This window comes from Benincasa hispida, chromosome 5 (assembly GCF_009727055.1).
Source record: "Benincasa hispida cultivar B227 chromosome 5, ASM972705v1, whole genome shotgun sequence".
In the NCBI taxonomy this organism is placed as follows: Eukaryota; Viridiplantae; Streptophyta; class Magnoliopsida; order Cucurbitales; family Cucurbitaceae; genus Benincasa; species Benincasa hispida.
This window is the reverse complement of record NC_052353.1, coordinates 18861621-18876787: the sequence shown is the minus strand read 5'-3', so window position 1 is coordinate 18876787 and position 15167 is coordinate 18861621. Positions and strand designations below refer to the sequence as shown.

The following is a 15167-nucleotide window of genomic DNA, read 5'->3' as shown; positions in this document are numbered from 1 at the left end:
CATTTTGAAAGCCCACAACGGAGGAGAGTGTTAGGCGTGATATGATAGTTACAATTTACCTTCACCCTTCATTTTAAGGCTTTTGGATCAATCGGTGATTTAAGAAACATTTGATAAAATGATTGACAAAGTGGCTATGAAAGGTATTTTTAAACAGCTTGAGGGACGATCTTTTTTGGAGAAGAAATCAATGAAATTGGATCTATAACTCCACCAAGGATATATTTCAAACACCAACGCAAAACTGAGAGATTAGAAAAGGTAAATCTCTTTATGTTCCAAGCTCTGCCCATGTTATTTCCTCTCCAATTCATATTGATTTCACTTGTGGGTTTTTATACATATTTTGCAAGCCCACAACGGAGGAGAGTTGTTAGGTGATATGATATTAAATTTACTTCACTCTATCATTTTAAAGCTTTTGGAATAAATCGGTGATTTAAGAAACAACATTTGTGATCAAATGATTGAGCAAAGTGGCTATGAAACGTGGTAATTCTTTAACAACCGCAGCTTGAGGGACGATCTATTCTTATGTAGAAAAGAACATACAATGATTGGAATCCTTATTACTAACTCACGGAATAGTTCAACCAACGCACATGAGAGATTGAAAGGTAAATCTCTCTATGTTCAAAGCCTCTGGCCTGTTTATTTTCCTCTTCACATTCATATTGATTCTGTACAACATTGTTGGGTTTTAATAATAGTTAGCAAGCCACAACGAGGAAGAGTGTGTTGAGGTGATGTATAATAGTTAAATTATTAGCATTTCACCCTTCTGCATTTAAGTTTCTTGGATATCAATCGGTTGCAGTTTTAGAAAAATTTTGATAAAATGAGTTGACCAATGTGGTCTATGAAGGTCATCTTTTAATACCAGCTTGAGGGACGATCCTTTTTTGGAGAAAGAAATCATGAATTGGATCTATAACTCCACAAGGATAGTTTCAAACAACGACAAATGAGAGATTGAAAGGTAAATCTCTTTGTTCAAGCCTCTGCCATGTTATTTCCTCTCCAATTCATATTGATTTTCCACTTGTGGGTTTTTATACATATTTAAGCCCACAACGGAGGAGAGTGTTAGGTGATGATGATATTAAATTTACCTTCACCCTTCATTTAGCTTTTGGATCAAATCGGTGGATTTAAGAAACATTTGATAAAAATGTATTGACAAGTTGGCTATGAAAGGTATTTTTAAACCAGCTTGACGACGATCTTTTTTTGGAGAAGAAAATCATGAATTGGATCCTATAACTACACTCCACACAAGGTATAGTTCAAACCAACGCAAATGAGAGATTGAAAGGTAAAATCTCTTATGTTCAAGCCTCTGCCATGTTATTTCCTCTCCAATTCATATTGATTTCCACTTGTTGGGTTTTTATACATATTTGAAGCCCACAACGGAGGAGAGTGTTTAGGTGATATGAATATTAAATTTAACCTTCACCCTTCATTTTAAGCTTTTGGATCAATCGGTGTGATTTAAGAAACAATTTTGATAAATGATTGGATAAAGTGGCTTATGAAAGGTATTTTTAAACCAGCTTTGAGGGAGGGTGTTAGAATTCCTATTATTTAGAAACATTTCTTTGTCATATTTTCCTTTTCCTGGCATTGCTATTCGTTTCTCCTAATTTGTGATGGGCCTCTCTTTCTATATAAGAAGATCTTATGTTGGCACAAATGGAATATCATATAGTCAATATATCTTTTACTCACAAATTTAAGATTATACTTCTTGATGCTTGATTTCAACCTTGGCTGTAAGTTTCTGAGTATGGGTATAATGGCAGGTTTGTTGTGGGAATTGAAAGGCAGTTCTTATCGAAATCTGGGATTTTCTCCTCGACGATCTGGCAACATTACTAATCACGGCACTTGGTCATTATGTGCATATATATGGCGACTTCATGGGATGAACATTTAATTCTTGTGGATGCAGTTCTTTCTTGACATTCGTAGATAAATATTATATGACCATTTGTACATCATTAATGATATTAATTTTGGGTTGCAAATTGTTTCATGACCCTGTTTCACTTGGAGGCGGCTTATTACGTGCAATTTGTAAAGCGAATTAGAGGTTTCATGAGATTGCGAGGAAGCGTTAGGTGCTTTACAACGCAGCTCTTCCTGATGCGAACACCTGAAGAGATTCAAGCATAATGATTGACGAATGTGCTATCTGCAGGGTATATAATGTTATGTTTAATCGCCTTTATGTTTCTCCGGTTTTAATTGATCCAAAGTATGATAAAGTACGGTAATGACAGAGAACATATGGCCAAGGCTAGAAGAAGTTAAACTGCAACCACCTTTTTCATCCTTGCTTGCTTGAGATCTTGGTAATGATTATGTACTATTGCCTTCGCAGACCTAGTATGATTTTCAAGTATGTGAAACAGTGGCCTATAAAACCCACAAGTGGAAATCAATATGAATTGGAGAGGAAATAACATGGCAGAGGCTTGAACATAAGAGATTTACCTTTCAATCTCTCATTTGAGTTGGTTTGAACTATCCTTGGTGGAGTTATAGAATCCAATTCATGATTTCTTCTCCAAAAAAGATCGGGATGACCTTGGATTCATTCGTTTAGCTAAGTTTAAGTCATTCAATGAAAGATATTTCGAATGTGCTATTTGGCCCCCTACTGGTGGTAGGAAAAATATGCATATTCCAGCTAGTTTCTTGAAGAAAGTTTGATGGTTTTCTGGGAAATGATTAGATATCTTTTGGGCAAACCGGAATCTTGTTTGTTGTTCTCCAGTTGGTTCGATGTTGGTGAGTACGGATTTGGTGAGTCTCTTTTTTTTTATTATTATTAAAGACAACTTTCATTGAGAGAAAATGAAAAAATATAGGGGCATACAAAAAACCAAGCCCACAAAAAAAACCCTCAAAGAAACGGGGTTCAAATAACTAAATTCTTGCCTAAAGAATAGTTTTTTTTTCTCTTTTGAAAAGGAAACGAGTCTCTTTATTGATATAATGAAATGAGACAAAGCTCAAAATACAAGGAGATGAACCTGGGAATCTCTACTAGGTTGACACCCACATAGCATCCTCATCATGTCTAAATACTGAAACATCTTCATCATGGCATGCTTTTATTTTTCCAGCTTAATTGTTTCCTAAAGAATAGTTACAAAAGGTCTTCGAAATCGAAGCCCAAAAGGAGATATAAAACTTCACCAAGGACCAAACAACACTAGTGTCCCCCTCCAAACCTCTAAACACTGTTATTTCTCTCAACCCATACCACCCACAGAATAGTGCACACCCCCGCCTCCCAAAGGAAGCAACCCTTCTCCCTGAAAGGTAGATGGAGGAGGAACTCCTTGATCGAAACACTAATGCTCCTCTGTGGAACCTACATGAAACCAAACTCCTAGAAAAAGCAGTTCCATATTGACCTCGCAAATTCACAACCCCAAAGTAGATGATCTAGGTCTTCCTCCGCCTTTCGACAAAGAATGTAGCAAAAGGGGCCAACTGACAAAGATAATTTCCTCGAAAGGTAGTCCAAGAGTTCACACAACTCAGTAAAACTTGCCAAGAAAGAAATTTAACTTTCTTCCTCCACAAAATATCAAAAGGATTTGGTGAGTCTTTAGCTCCCGCTCTCTTAAATGATTTGAAGGTGCCTAGAAACTTTCAGATCGTTTCTCAGCCGTTTGACTTTGATTCCTTTTGTTGGTTAGGAAAGATAAGGAACTTCAACAATTTGTTTGTTGTTTCTAGATTGTTTGCCTACCATTCTTGGAAGGAAATTCGTCTCGCTTTCGAAGAGACTATTTTCAGTGTAAATTTCTAATCAATCCTCTCATGACTGAATAAGGCATTAATGAAACTTGATGATAGTTTTGCTAATATGGACTTCGATAGAACGTGGCGGGAAATTGGTTCCTTGCATTTGAAAGTTGAAACAGGTCTTACAAAGCACATTGTCATCCGATGCTTATTGTGAGTCATGGAGGTTGGCTTTCAATTAAAAACATATCTTTGCCTTTTTGGACTCGTCCTACTTTTGAAGCCATTGGGGAAAACCTTGGGTGTATGGTTAGCATTTCTTCTGAAAATCTAAATTTCTTGGATTGCTCTGAAGCCAGTACTGAAGTTCAAAAAAAATTGTGTGGCTTTCTCCCAGCTCAAATTGAAGCTAAAGGTTCAACTGATAATAATTTTCACCTTAGATTTGGTGATATTTTTCCATTAGATTCAAGTGTATATTAAAACTAAGTGTTGCGTATTCTTATATTTCAGAAATGGTCTATGTTTGTGTTTCAGAACACTCCTGCTATTTCAGAACACACACATGCATATTAAGAGAACTAAAATTTCTAACTATTTCAGAAATTCACGTGCCACCATCTATATGTCATGTTATGTGTCAATGTTTGTGTTTTGTGCTTCTTTTGAACAAGATACAAACATTCGTGCTTATAAACTACAGGTTTTCATACATTATTGAGTTTTTTACATAAATTTGAGCATGTAATAATTAATCAAACATAAGCATGTAACACTTGGTTTTTAGATATCACTAGTGTTCAAAATCAACAAAAATTCAAACGGCTTTATATTGAACAATCATTTTGTTGTGTCAAACTACAAATTATAGTCAATTTTCGGTAAAATCATTGGTTAAGCATCTTTCTTTGGCTTCCCCTCTTGATAATTGTTTAAAGAAAGCTTTATGGAAGTCCAAAAGTCCCCGGAGAGTGAGTAATACAGTTTGGATCATGCTGTTTGGGCTGCTTAACTGTTCTTCTGTTTTACAACAGAAGCTGTCTTCTCACAGTTTATCTCCTAATTGGTGTGTTTTATGCAAAACAGAAGAGGAAGATCTACAACATTTATTCTTTGATTGTGCCTATGCTAGTAATTGTTGGAGATCTCTTTTTGATTGCTTTAATATTTGCTGGGTTTTTGGTAATTTCAAGGAAATGTGTGAAGATTCTTGTAGGGCCAATCTTAAAGAAAATTCCAAATCTTTTGTCGAGCAGTGAAGGCAATACTTGTAGAACTATGGTTTGAAAGAAACCAAAGAGTGTTCCAAGACAAGGAAACTCCTTGGTTTGCTCGTTTTGAGGCTACTAGGCTTAATGCTTCATTGTGGTGCTCTCTCTATAAGCCCTTTGCAGCATACTCCTTACAAGAAATAAGCTTGAATTGGTGGGCTTTCATTCATACGGATTGCTAGGAGCTTGAAGACTTTGGATTCAGCAGCATGGATTTCTAGCCTTCGTTCAGCATTCATTTTTGGTTTATATATTTTGGTTTTTGGTTAATTTAGTGTTTGATTTGTAGCCATATTGTTTGGAATAGGGTTCGGATATTTTACTGTATTGCCTTATTAAGAGTTCTTGTAAGTTATAGTTTCCCTTGTACTCATTTGTGTAATGATTGGCTGGGTGTTTACCAAGCCTAGTGAAGATTCATTTGTATATTTTTGGATATGATGAAGGCACTAAAGGGGTGTCAACCTAGTTGAGATGCCTAGGTGCGCTTGCTGATCCTCTATTTCTGTTTTGTTACTATTATATATCATTTTACTTTGAGCATTAGTCTCATTTCATTTACTCAATGAAGAGGCTTGTTTCCTATTTCAAAAAATTATAGTCAATTCTATATTATATTGAAATTGCCCATGGATACTGCAGATAGTCGATCTTATACTAATATAATAAATTTGGATAGTGCATTACCAGAGTACAGATAAGGGTATATAGAGAATATTAATAAGGGCATGTGGTAATTAGATAGGATGACTTGATTATAGAATGATGGATTAAGGGTTTTTGGAGGGAGGTCATATTTTGGATTTATCATGGTGGAAACTGGAAAGTTTGTGGAAGTGAGATAGCCTCTCGAAAGGTTAGGGATATATTGTAATTTCTTTAAATATTGTAATATATTCCTATCTTTGTGTTACTAGTGTTTTCTGGGTTTGGGATCCTAGCATGCATCTATAGCCAATTTAGATCTTAGATGCATCTCTAAACCCTTAAATTTTAGTTTACTCTTTTCAGAGGCTCTAAATGGAATATTAAATGGGCCAGTGTGTTCAAAATGATAATACCAGGTATTGTCATATTAAAAAACTTGGAGATTTGACAATCTGAGTTGTTTCCAGCTGAATGATGAAGCCATATATCAAGTAACTGAAAGCCATGAACCAAAATCGCCTGCAAAAGTTTCCATATGCCAATCGATGAAATGTAAAAATAATAATGAGCAGATCAACTGAGGGCAATATGATCACAAATAGAAATCATCATCCTGAAAAAATTCCAAGGAATTTACCTGTAATGTCTCAAAAGCAATGCTTAAAGGCTCAAAGAACAACAAAAGAAACAGAGATAAACCCAGTGTTCGGTATATCATCAGACAGAATCTTATCCTGCAGAAACCAGGAAAAGATGGGGGCAAATCCTCAGTAATTCAATAATAAAAGCTTCAACTGCATGGCACAATTAATCAAAGACTCTTGTTTCACTTGTAGAAATAATCTGTATTACTGGATAAAACTAATTCTTCTCCCTTCTCTCTCTCTCTCTCTCTTTATCCCTCCCTCCTAACAACTTAACTCAAAGCCTCATGAATACTTTGAAAAAGAGACTTAATGCATAATAACGAGAGAAAAACAATAACCCCACCCCACAGTTTAAGAGTAGGTAGGCAAAATTGAAGTCTTAGGGGGCCAAACTAGTCACGGTCAAACAAATGTTGCTCTTCAAATTCCGTCATCATCCTCCTTTCCCATCCACTTTTTTCAAGCTGAATCAAATCTTATCTTTTTTTAGGCTATTTCAGGCTTGAGAATTAACAAAGGTAAATGTCACATTTAGGTCTCGATTGTGATCCTCACAACTTGGATAGGTGGGTGGCGGCTTAAGTTGGGTGTGAGGTGGGAGTCTTTCTTTCTTCTTATTTAGGTCTTCCTCTGAGGCATAATTCCAAAGTATTGCGTCTTGAGACCTGTAATTAGTAAGGTTTGAAATAGGCTTGCTTCTTGGAGAAGAGTTTTTTTCCCCCCTGAAAGGTGGAAGGCGCACCCTTAGACAATCGATCCAAGTCGCATTCCAATACATTTCTTTTCCTGGTTTAAAATACCTAGAGTGGTTTGTAAGATCATTGAGTAATTGATGAGGGATTTCCTGTAGGAAGGGGTGGAGGAGGGGAAAGGTTCTTATCCAATATCTAGTCATGTGGGAGGTGGTGTCTAGACAACTGGACCTAGGTGGGCTAGGCTTGGGAAATGTAAAGGTAAAAGCCCTTCTGTTTAAAGGGCTTGGGCGATTCCACCATGATTCTAAGACCTTATGGCACGTTAGTATTAGCAAGAATGGTCGTCATCCTTTGGTGAACTTCTAGAAACCCATAGAAAGATACTTCAGCTGAACTTCCTATCCTTTTCCAGTTTGTTAATACACAATGTGGTGGGTGATGGGACAAAATGTTACTTTTGGTAGTATGAGTGTCTTCATGCTCATCGCAAGCAACAATAATGACCCATTACAAATTCCTTATCATTTGGTTTATGAAACGCCCCACTGATCTTCCAATTGATGATGAACAAGTTCAAGTTTCTTTTCTATTTGTTTGAGAAAAAATTCCCCATCTTTTTTTACAATATCTTGGTGGACAGCTCCTCTTTGTACCCATTCAAGACTCCAAATCCTTAAGTAGCATCACTTGATTGCTCCTTATGAACATTGTCTTTATTATAAGAAAAGAGTGTGTCCTTGTGTGGTGGGATGGAAATTTGTAGTTCACACCACTAAAAGAAAAAATTCCAAATTTTTGTTGGATCAACTGGTGGTGGCAGGAAAATACAAAAAATAGATAACTAAGATGATCAGTTATGATTTAGAGATCATGTATAAGCTCATAGTTAGAGATCATGTATATGCCAAAACTTGGGAATAGGGCAACCAATGCCCTTTCGAGGATGCCTACTTCAATTGACTGAGTGTGGTTGGCTGCCTTAACAGAACCTTGCTTCAAGCAAGTTTTGGATCAAGATCTACAGGCCATTAAGCAAAAATTGGTGAAAGGTGAGGATTTTCGCTTCAGGTACTCACTGAGAGGTGAGTTATTCTACTTTAAGTGCAAGATAGTATTACCAAATGACTTCTATTATGTTCTTGTTATAGGAATTTCACACTTTGCCCACTGTAGGACCTGGGGATGTTTTGAGAACCGACCTATGCTTGGCTTGTGAAGTGTATTTGAAGAGATGAAGGCGACTATAGGACTATTTGTAACCAATATGTTATTTCTCAGCAGGCTGAATACATAGCACCGGCAGGCTTGCTTCAGGTTTTGCCTATTCTAAAGCATTTAAAGGAGGACATTTCACCCATGGAATTGGGCTACCAAAATGAAGGGGGTATGATTCAGTTATGATAATTGTTCCAGAAAAGGATCCTATCTTCACCATCCTATTCTGGGAAGAATCAACTAGGCGCCAAGATAGAAAATTATTCGACATGGTTTGGGACATGTACTTTGCAAAGATAGACAATTGAAGAGGAGCATCGTTTATCATTCCCAGACAGACAAATTACAATTGCCAAGATAGACAAGGTGGTCAACTAGGGTCTGGTATTTTTTCTTCACTGCTTTATCATGCATTCGCTACAAAAGTGGCCTAGTAGGCTGGCTTGTGTGTCAGCTTAAATTGGAGTTCATTTATCTAGGCGGACGGCTAGTCTTGTTTAATTTAATAAGTTTTTCTTGAGTTGTACGAGTGTTGCTTTGTTTATATCCCTTTTTCGGGAGTTTTGTGTAGTTTTTGGGTGTTTTATTGACTCTTTTGTTGTAAGCTTTAAACAGATGGTTAGTCATCTTTATATGGATATGATGAGGGTGCTATGGGGTGTTAATAGAGATGCCCAGATGCACCTCTTGATCCTCTATTATCAATTGTAATTTGAACATTAGCCTCTTTTCATTATATAATGAAAAGTTTTGTTTCAGTTTCAAAAAACTTAAAAATAAATTAAAAAAAAAGTAGGCTGCCTTGTGTGGAATTTGACTACAACAACATCACTTACCACATCTATCTACAATCAACTCCTTTAGGCCACTCCCACTACCCTACCCCACTCTACTTTAAAAAAAACAAAAAAACAAAAAAAAAACAAAAAAAACAAAAAAAAACAAAAAGAAACAAAGCTTTCCTTGAAATAATGAAAGAGGCTAATGTTCACAGTATAGATGTAGAAACAATTAAAACTTGTTAAATACACTTAAAACTAAACAAAATCCAAGCTAGAAATTAAGCTGGTAAGAAAAAAACAGTCTAATTAAGACAAATATCTTGAATGGAAAAGTCTGCAAATAATTTGGAGAGAGAGCGCCACTTTTAACACGATAATTTCATAATGTTCGGACCAAAGTGTTACATCGCATATATTAGATGTGGTTTTGTTCTACCTATTGCTCAAGTGTACTTGGCAAGTTCTTGTTTTGTTTCGTTGCCTTATAGTTTGAGTATTAGTCTCTTTTATGAAAAGTCTTGTTTCCTTAAAAATAAAATAATAATAATAATAATAATAATAAATAAATAAATAAATAAATAATGAAAACCCCTAACATTTGGGCTTCTAAATCGGCTAACACCTTGAAATATATGAAGAAAAGGTATATAAGTAGGTAAAGAAAAACTAAGAAATTATAACTTATAAATAAACAACAATCTAATTCATGTTTTGTTTTGCAAGGAAAAGTATAATTCTAACGAAGTACAATATAATAAAAGCATATTAACAGTAAAAACACCATTATTTCATTAATGAAGCCAAAGATTCAATGTCCCCAAAATTTTGGACACCTTTAAGCTAAGAAGAAATATTCATCATTACCCAGAAAGGTCAACAAAGAGGACCAGCAATAATACAGAATATACACGGAAGTATGTCCATGATGTGGCAGAAGGTGATGCATTCAGACGTTCAAGACGATCTCTAGCCAATGCTTGAAACATCTGTACAATGTCTTGATGAAATAAGCCAAGTATTTACATGAAACTAACAAATCGAAATCCAGCATGAAAATTGCAGTATGTACCTTCAATGAACATAAGACAGCCAACCAGATCGACCACAATGCAGCATGATATTTTGTTGGAGGAACAACCAGAGGCAGAAATGTTCCCTGTCCCACGTTCATTAACAAATACAAATTTACAAAATCGTAAACATTACCCCACGGCCCCATATACTTAATGTAATTATATATAGGAAAGTTGGCCATAAGCAAAGGTTTATTTCTGGTTTCTTTGGGAAGAACAGAACGCCAGGATCTTCTGGGATGGTTTCTCTAACGTTGAAAACTTTCTAGATTTGATTTTATTTCATGCTTTGTACTGGTGTAAACATTTATATCCTTCTTGAAAACATTTATATATTTTTCATGATTATAATCTTTCTTCTTTGATATCTAATTGGAGATCCCTTATGTAATTTGCCTATTTGTGTTGAGAACAAATAATTTCATTCATAAAAAAATTTGTCTCTAAAAAAAAAAATATACAATTATTAAAAACCAAGAATAATGTGTTCCCACCTAAAGGACGTGAAATGCTGTACAAAATAACACGGACAAAATTTTAAAGGAGATCGAGTTGGAAGATACTAACCTTGTAAATGACATAATTAACAAGGCGCTCCACCAACTTCCGACTCTCAGATGAATACAGCTCAACAAAAAATATGGTCTGCTGACAAAATAAATCTACAAGCATCAAAACAAACATCTTGGGGAAAAATACAAGCAATAATTAAAGCAATGCCACTGTTCAAATCATATATTTGGATTTTAGGGAAATCATACATGTCAATTTTGATGAAATCATCTTTGTTTTTTTAAAAGAGACTGGTGCTCAAAAGATACAAACTCTAGCAGGGAGTGAACAAAGTAAAGTAATTACAAAGGAAAAATAAAACCATCACATTTAACCAAGCCTTCAATAAAGAAAATTCAGCAAAAGGCTTGGAGAGAGAACATCATAAATCAACCCAATAGAACTCAATCCACAATACTAGGTCTTATAAATCACCTCAATCTCCTTGTATGCCTACATTGGAATATAAAATTTAGCACATAATAATTAAGCTTTCTACCTACCCCCTCGAGAACAAAAGAGGGAACCTCTTTAAATTGCAGACCACACGCCTTGATTAAAGAGGAAAACTTTTCCAGTATCAAACCGACTACTTAATGATATTATTCTATATGAAATCATAGAAGTGGGGCAGTCAAACTTGATGGGTGTCCGAAAAAGAGTTTTTAAGTCATCTAAAACAGAATCCTATGCTATATTTTCGTCTAAAAGGTGACTATGATGCTGAAAGTCAATTTCCACACTATTTATATAGTATACTAACATCAAATTCACAATCCGAGACCTCAATATGGGGAGAAAGAGTGACCATTGTGTAGTGAGTTTGTTTTAGAAGAAGATGTTAAAACCTTATAAAAATGTAAACCATTGAGCCCAGTATTACGGATTTCCCCACTTAAGTTCTGTGATGAATCCTTAGGAAGAACTTCTTTCTCAAAGTTGGTACAAGCTTCTTCCTTGATATCATCATTAAGTAGGGAGGCATTTGGATCTTGTGATATCGTCATTAGCTTCTTTACCTCTACACTTGAAAGGCCACAAAGAAGAGTAATTTTATTCTTGGTAGACTATTGAAACATTTCGTCCAAGATTTTGTACATACAAACAATGGGAAAACAATTGATTTTGGTCTTCACTTGCTTTCATATACAAAACACAAACTGAAGGGCTGTAAGTTGTAATTTGGAGCATTAGCCTCTTTTCAATTTCCTTAATGAAAAGTTAAAAAGTATCATTTTCTAACTAAAAACTGAAGGCTTCAAGGGTACTGAAGGCAATTTTCTTGCAGCTTTTCTACGGTATTTACACCTCCATTTTGTAAAATCCATATGAGAACATCTTCCTTCCTTGGAGATTTTAACTTCTAACAAGCTTTTCAACAAACCTTCGGAAATATTAGGTGAATTATTGAGACTCCGTACCAAGATTTGCACTGTAAAGTTCCCTGAAGAATCCATCGTCCCAATTCGGGTGCCTTCTCTTGCTTGCAGCACAGAACCCTCCAACAGTACTGATAAAGAACGAAACTCCCCCATTTCTTCCTCCCTCAAATTCCATCTAGTAGTAATCCTCTGAAACATAAGCTTCCCTATTTCCTCCTTCCTCAACGGAGCTTGTGGCTTTAGAAGGGCTCAACTTCTACTTCCACCACCATTCCTACAACCCATATGCCACCCTTTTCATGCTACATATATATCAAGCTTTAGAAATTTTGGTGCAATCACTTGCATCTACTTTTCTGTAGAATAAACATCCATTTTCTCGGAAAAGGACAGGTCAATAGATGTGTAAAGCAATAGGATGTTCTCCTAGATGTTCACTCTAATTCTAAACATTATTTGATATGATAATAAATGTTGAATTTAGTACTAACATCGAAATTACTACTTTAAACAGAAGGACAAGAACTCTCCTCTCAATAAAGTAGACAATACATATGATAATTTTGAACAAGTCAAAATTATCATAGATACCTAGATCAAAAGCCAACCTCTGAAAATAAAAAGATCAATTACGGTCATTTTATTCAAATTGCTTGAGCAAATCAAAGCCTAACCAAGCTATTAGTACAACCTTTACCTAAATGTAAATATTTGTGCCTCCCACCACACCACAAAGACAGTAGAACCACACTGCCAACCGCAAGCCCAAAACTAACCTGATGAAATATATCTATGTTCCTTTGCTTTGTTTTCATAATGCAAGTGCAGTTGGATAATCTACAAAATTGAGCTGAGTTAGTAGTTAAAAAGCCTTCGTGAGCATTGGTTAGTGAGGAAGCCGATAGGTAGAAAGTTAGCAGACTAACTGTCAGTGTGCTACACTTGGCAGCTCTTTTGAACCATTTCATCTTTATCTGATCTAAAAGTAAACTCTTACTCACATTAGTGTCATCCGAATTTGCATATATTTTGCCCTCAAAGTCTTTTTCTTTCTCTCTCTCTCTCTCTTTTGACATTTATTGATGATTTCTTCTCTAGAACTTACAGAGTTAAACCATGTCACTCATATAAAAGAATAAATGACCATAGAGAAAAATAGCACAATAACAGGTTCAATTAACCTTCCAAAACCACACTACAGATATTATGTGGTATTGCTGCACTAAAATTAAGAGTTTGTAGCTGCATACTTCTTTTGCAACACACTTCTCCCAAAATAAATAACAAACTTACCTTTAGAAATAGTATGAGTAGAACAAACACATTAAGTGCAAAATTAGCCAGCAGTCCGACTGTGACGTAGGAACTTAAGAGCAAATCAATGACGCGGCCGGTATTCTCTGTCTTAAAAGGATTTTCGCCAATTATTTTTTCTGACCTTAAGTTATCTATTGATAACTCTGTCCATAACTGAAGACCAATAAAACTTAACACTGTACATGCTGCAGAAATTGCTATATAGCTGACACCCATTGATGTTAGTTTTAGTAACTTTACTATGACCGAACTCCAGGAAAACCATCACAATGGAAGCTGCATTGTTCTTTGATACTAATACTCAGCATCATCATCAGAACATGGAACAAAACAAGGAGCCTAGCTTTATACTCTCAGCTTCTGAATCAATTTATTTGTTGCAACCCTCCAATCCAAAAGAAAACCAGTACCTGTCAGAAATGACATCAGTTGAAATGGCCATATCTAAAAAGAGAATTTCTCAAATCAACAAAAACCCAGGTTCAAGTAAGGAAACCTCTTGATTAATTTAAATAACGCAACAGTAAAAGTTACTGGATATATGTATCATTTTTTTTCAATATAACCTTTAAGCATTAAAAAACTCCCTCAATTCCATGATTATTATAAAATCTCAAGGTGAGTCTTAAAAGTAATTCATCAAATAGAGTAGCCTGTAAATTCTAATGGCGTAAAGAACAAAAGGATAGCCAGCTCGGAGAAGCAATATTGCCCAAAACATCAAAAGCTATGCAGCAAATTCAATCCAATCCGTGATTACATATCATAAAACTTGAAAATTGAAAAAGAAAACCCCACAAAAACCCGGTAGCTAAAACTCAGAAATCATGCAAAATGAGCTGAATACAGGAAATCTAATCAAAGAATTTCGACCAATTAGACAGAGTTTAGGGGATTGATCAAACTGAGAGACAAAAAGAAACGATTAATCAAATGATGCAGTTAGGGGAAATCAAGGACCTGATTCGATCAAGATGAAGCTTCCGTAGCGTCGGTGCGAGTCTCCGTAATTGCAGATCATCAACTTCGCATTTCTCAAAGAGAAATTTTCGGTTTTCCTTTTATTTTAATACTTATTTTTTTTTTAAGAAAAATACTTAATTTATTTTGGCGGGTGTACGTCCGTGAGATGCATTGTTCCTTTTTCTTTCGACTCTTTTCTTTTATTACAATAAAATATTCATTTTTAGTCCAAACAATATATTGTTTGAATATTATTTTCATTCGGATGGTTTTGCATTTGATTTATTTCCCTTTATACTTTGAAAACTGTCCATTTTAGGGGTCGTTTCGATAATTTTTTGTTTTTTATTTTTAAAAATGAATCTTGATATCTAATTGAGTTTTTTCATTTTAAAATTGTTAAGATTGTTTTTTAAAAACGGATTTTTAGTTTTTTAAAATACGCGTATTAATATGTAATAAAAATGTCTTGTGTTTGGACTATCAATTATCAAATTATAGGTATGAATATTACAATGTTGTTTTATTTTTATTTATTTTCTATTTTATAATAACAATTTTTATTTGTTTTATATTAACATAAATGGCAAATAATGTCAAAAATATATTCTTGTCTTACCCTTTATTTCCACATTAATTCTTGTTTTAAGTATATCTTAATATTTTTTATTAAACAATTTTAAAATTCAAAGTTAAAATGGTTGGAAAATATGAATTACAATTATTGCTATTGTTATTTTAATTTAGAAACATACAACTCTTCATGAGAGAGTTATTTTCGGAAAAATGACACAATATTAATAAAATGATATATTTTTTCCTCAAATGATATTAATAAATTAAAACTAAAATTATTA

At 34.7% G+C, this 15167-nt stretch overlaps 1 protein-coding gene across 1 annotated transcript in view; it reads right to left on the bottom strand.

The window, feature by feature from the left end:
• Positions 1-14457, bottom strand: part of LOC120078415 (E3 ubiquitin protein ligase RIN2-like) — a 21419-nt gene extending 6962 nt beyond the window's left edge. Inside the window, exons 1-7 of the mRNA XM_039032686.1 lie at positions 14308-14457; positions 13324-13757; positions 10664-10741; positions 10093-10179; positions 9888-10009; positions 6322-6418; positions 6098-6203 (exon numbers count right to left, since the gene is read on the bottom strand). Coding sequence (XP_038888614.1) covers positions 6098-6203; positions 6322-6418; positions 9888-10009; positions 10093-10179; positions 10664-10741; positions 13324-13563 — 730 coding nt within the window. The 5' untranslated portion in view covers positions 13564-13757; positions 14308-14457. The remainder of the gene's footprint in view (positions 1-6097; positions 6204-6321; positions 6419-9887; positions 10010-10092; positions 10180-10663; positions 10742-13323; positions 13758-14307) is intronic.
• Between the last annotated feature and the right edge of the window lie 710 nt (positions 14458-15167).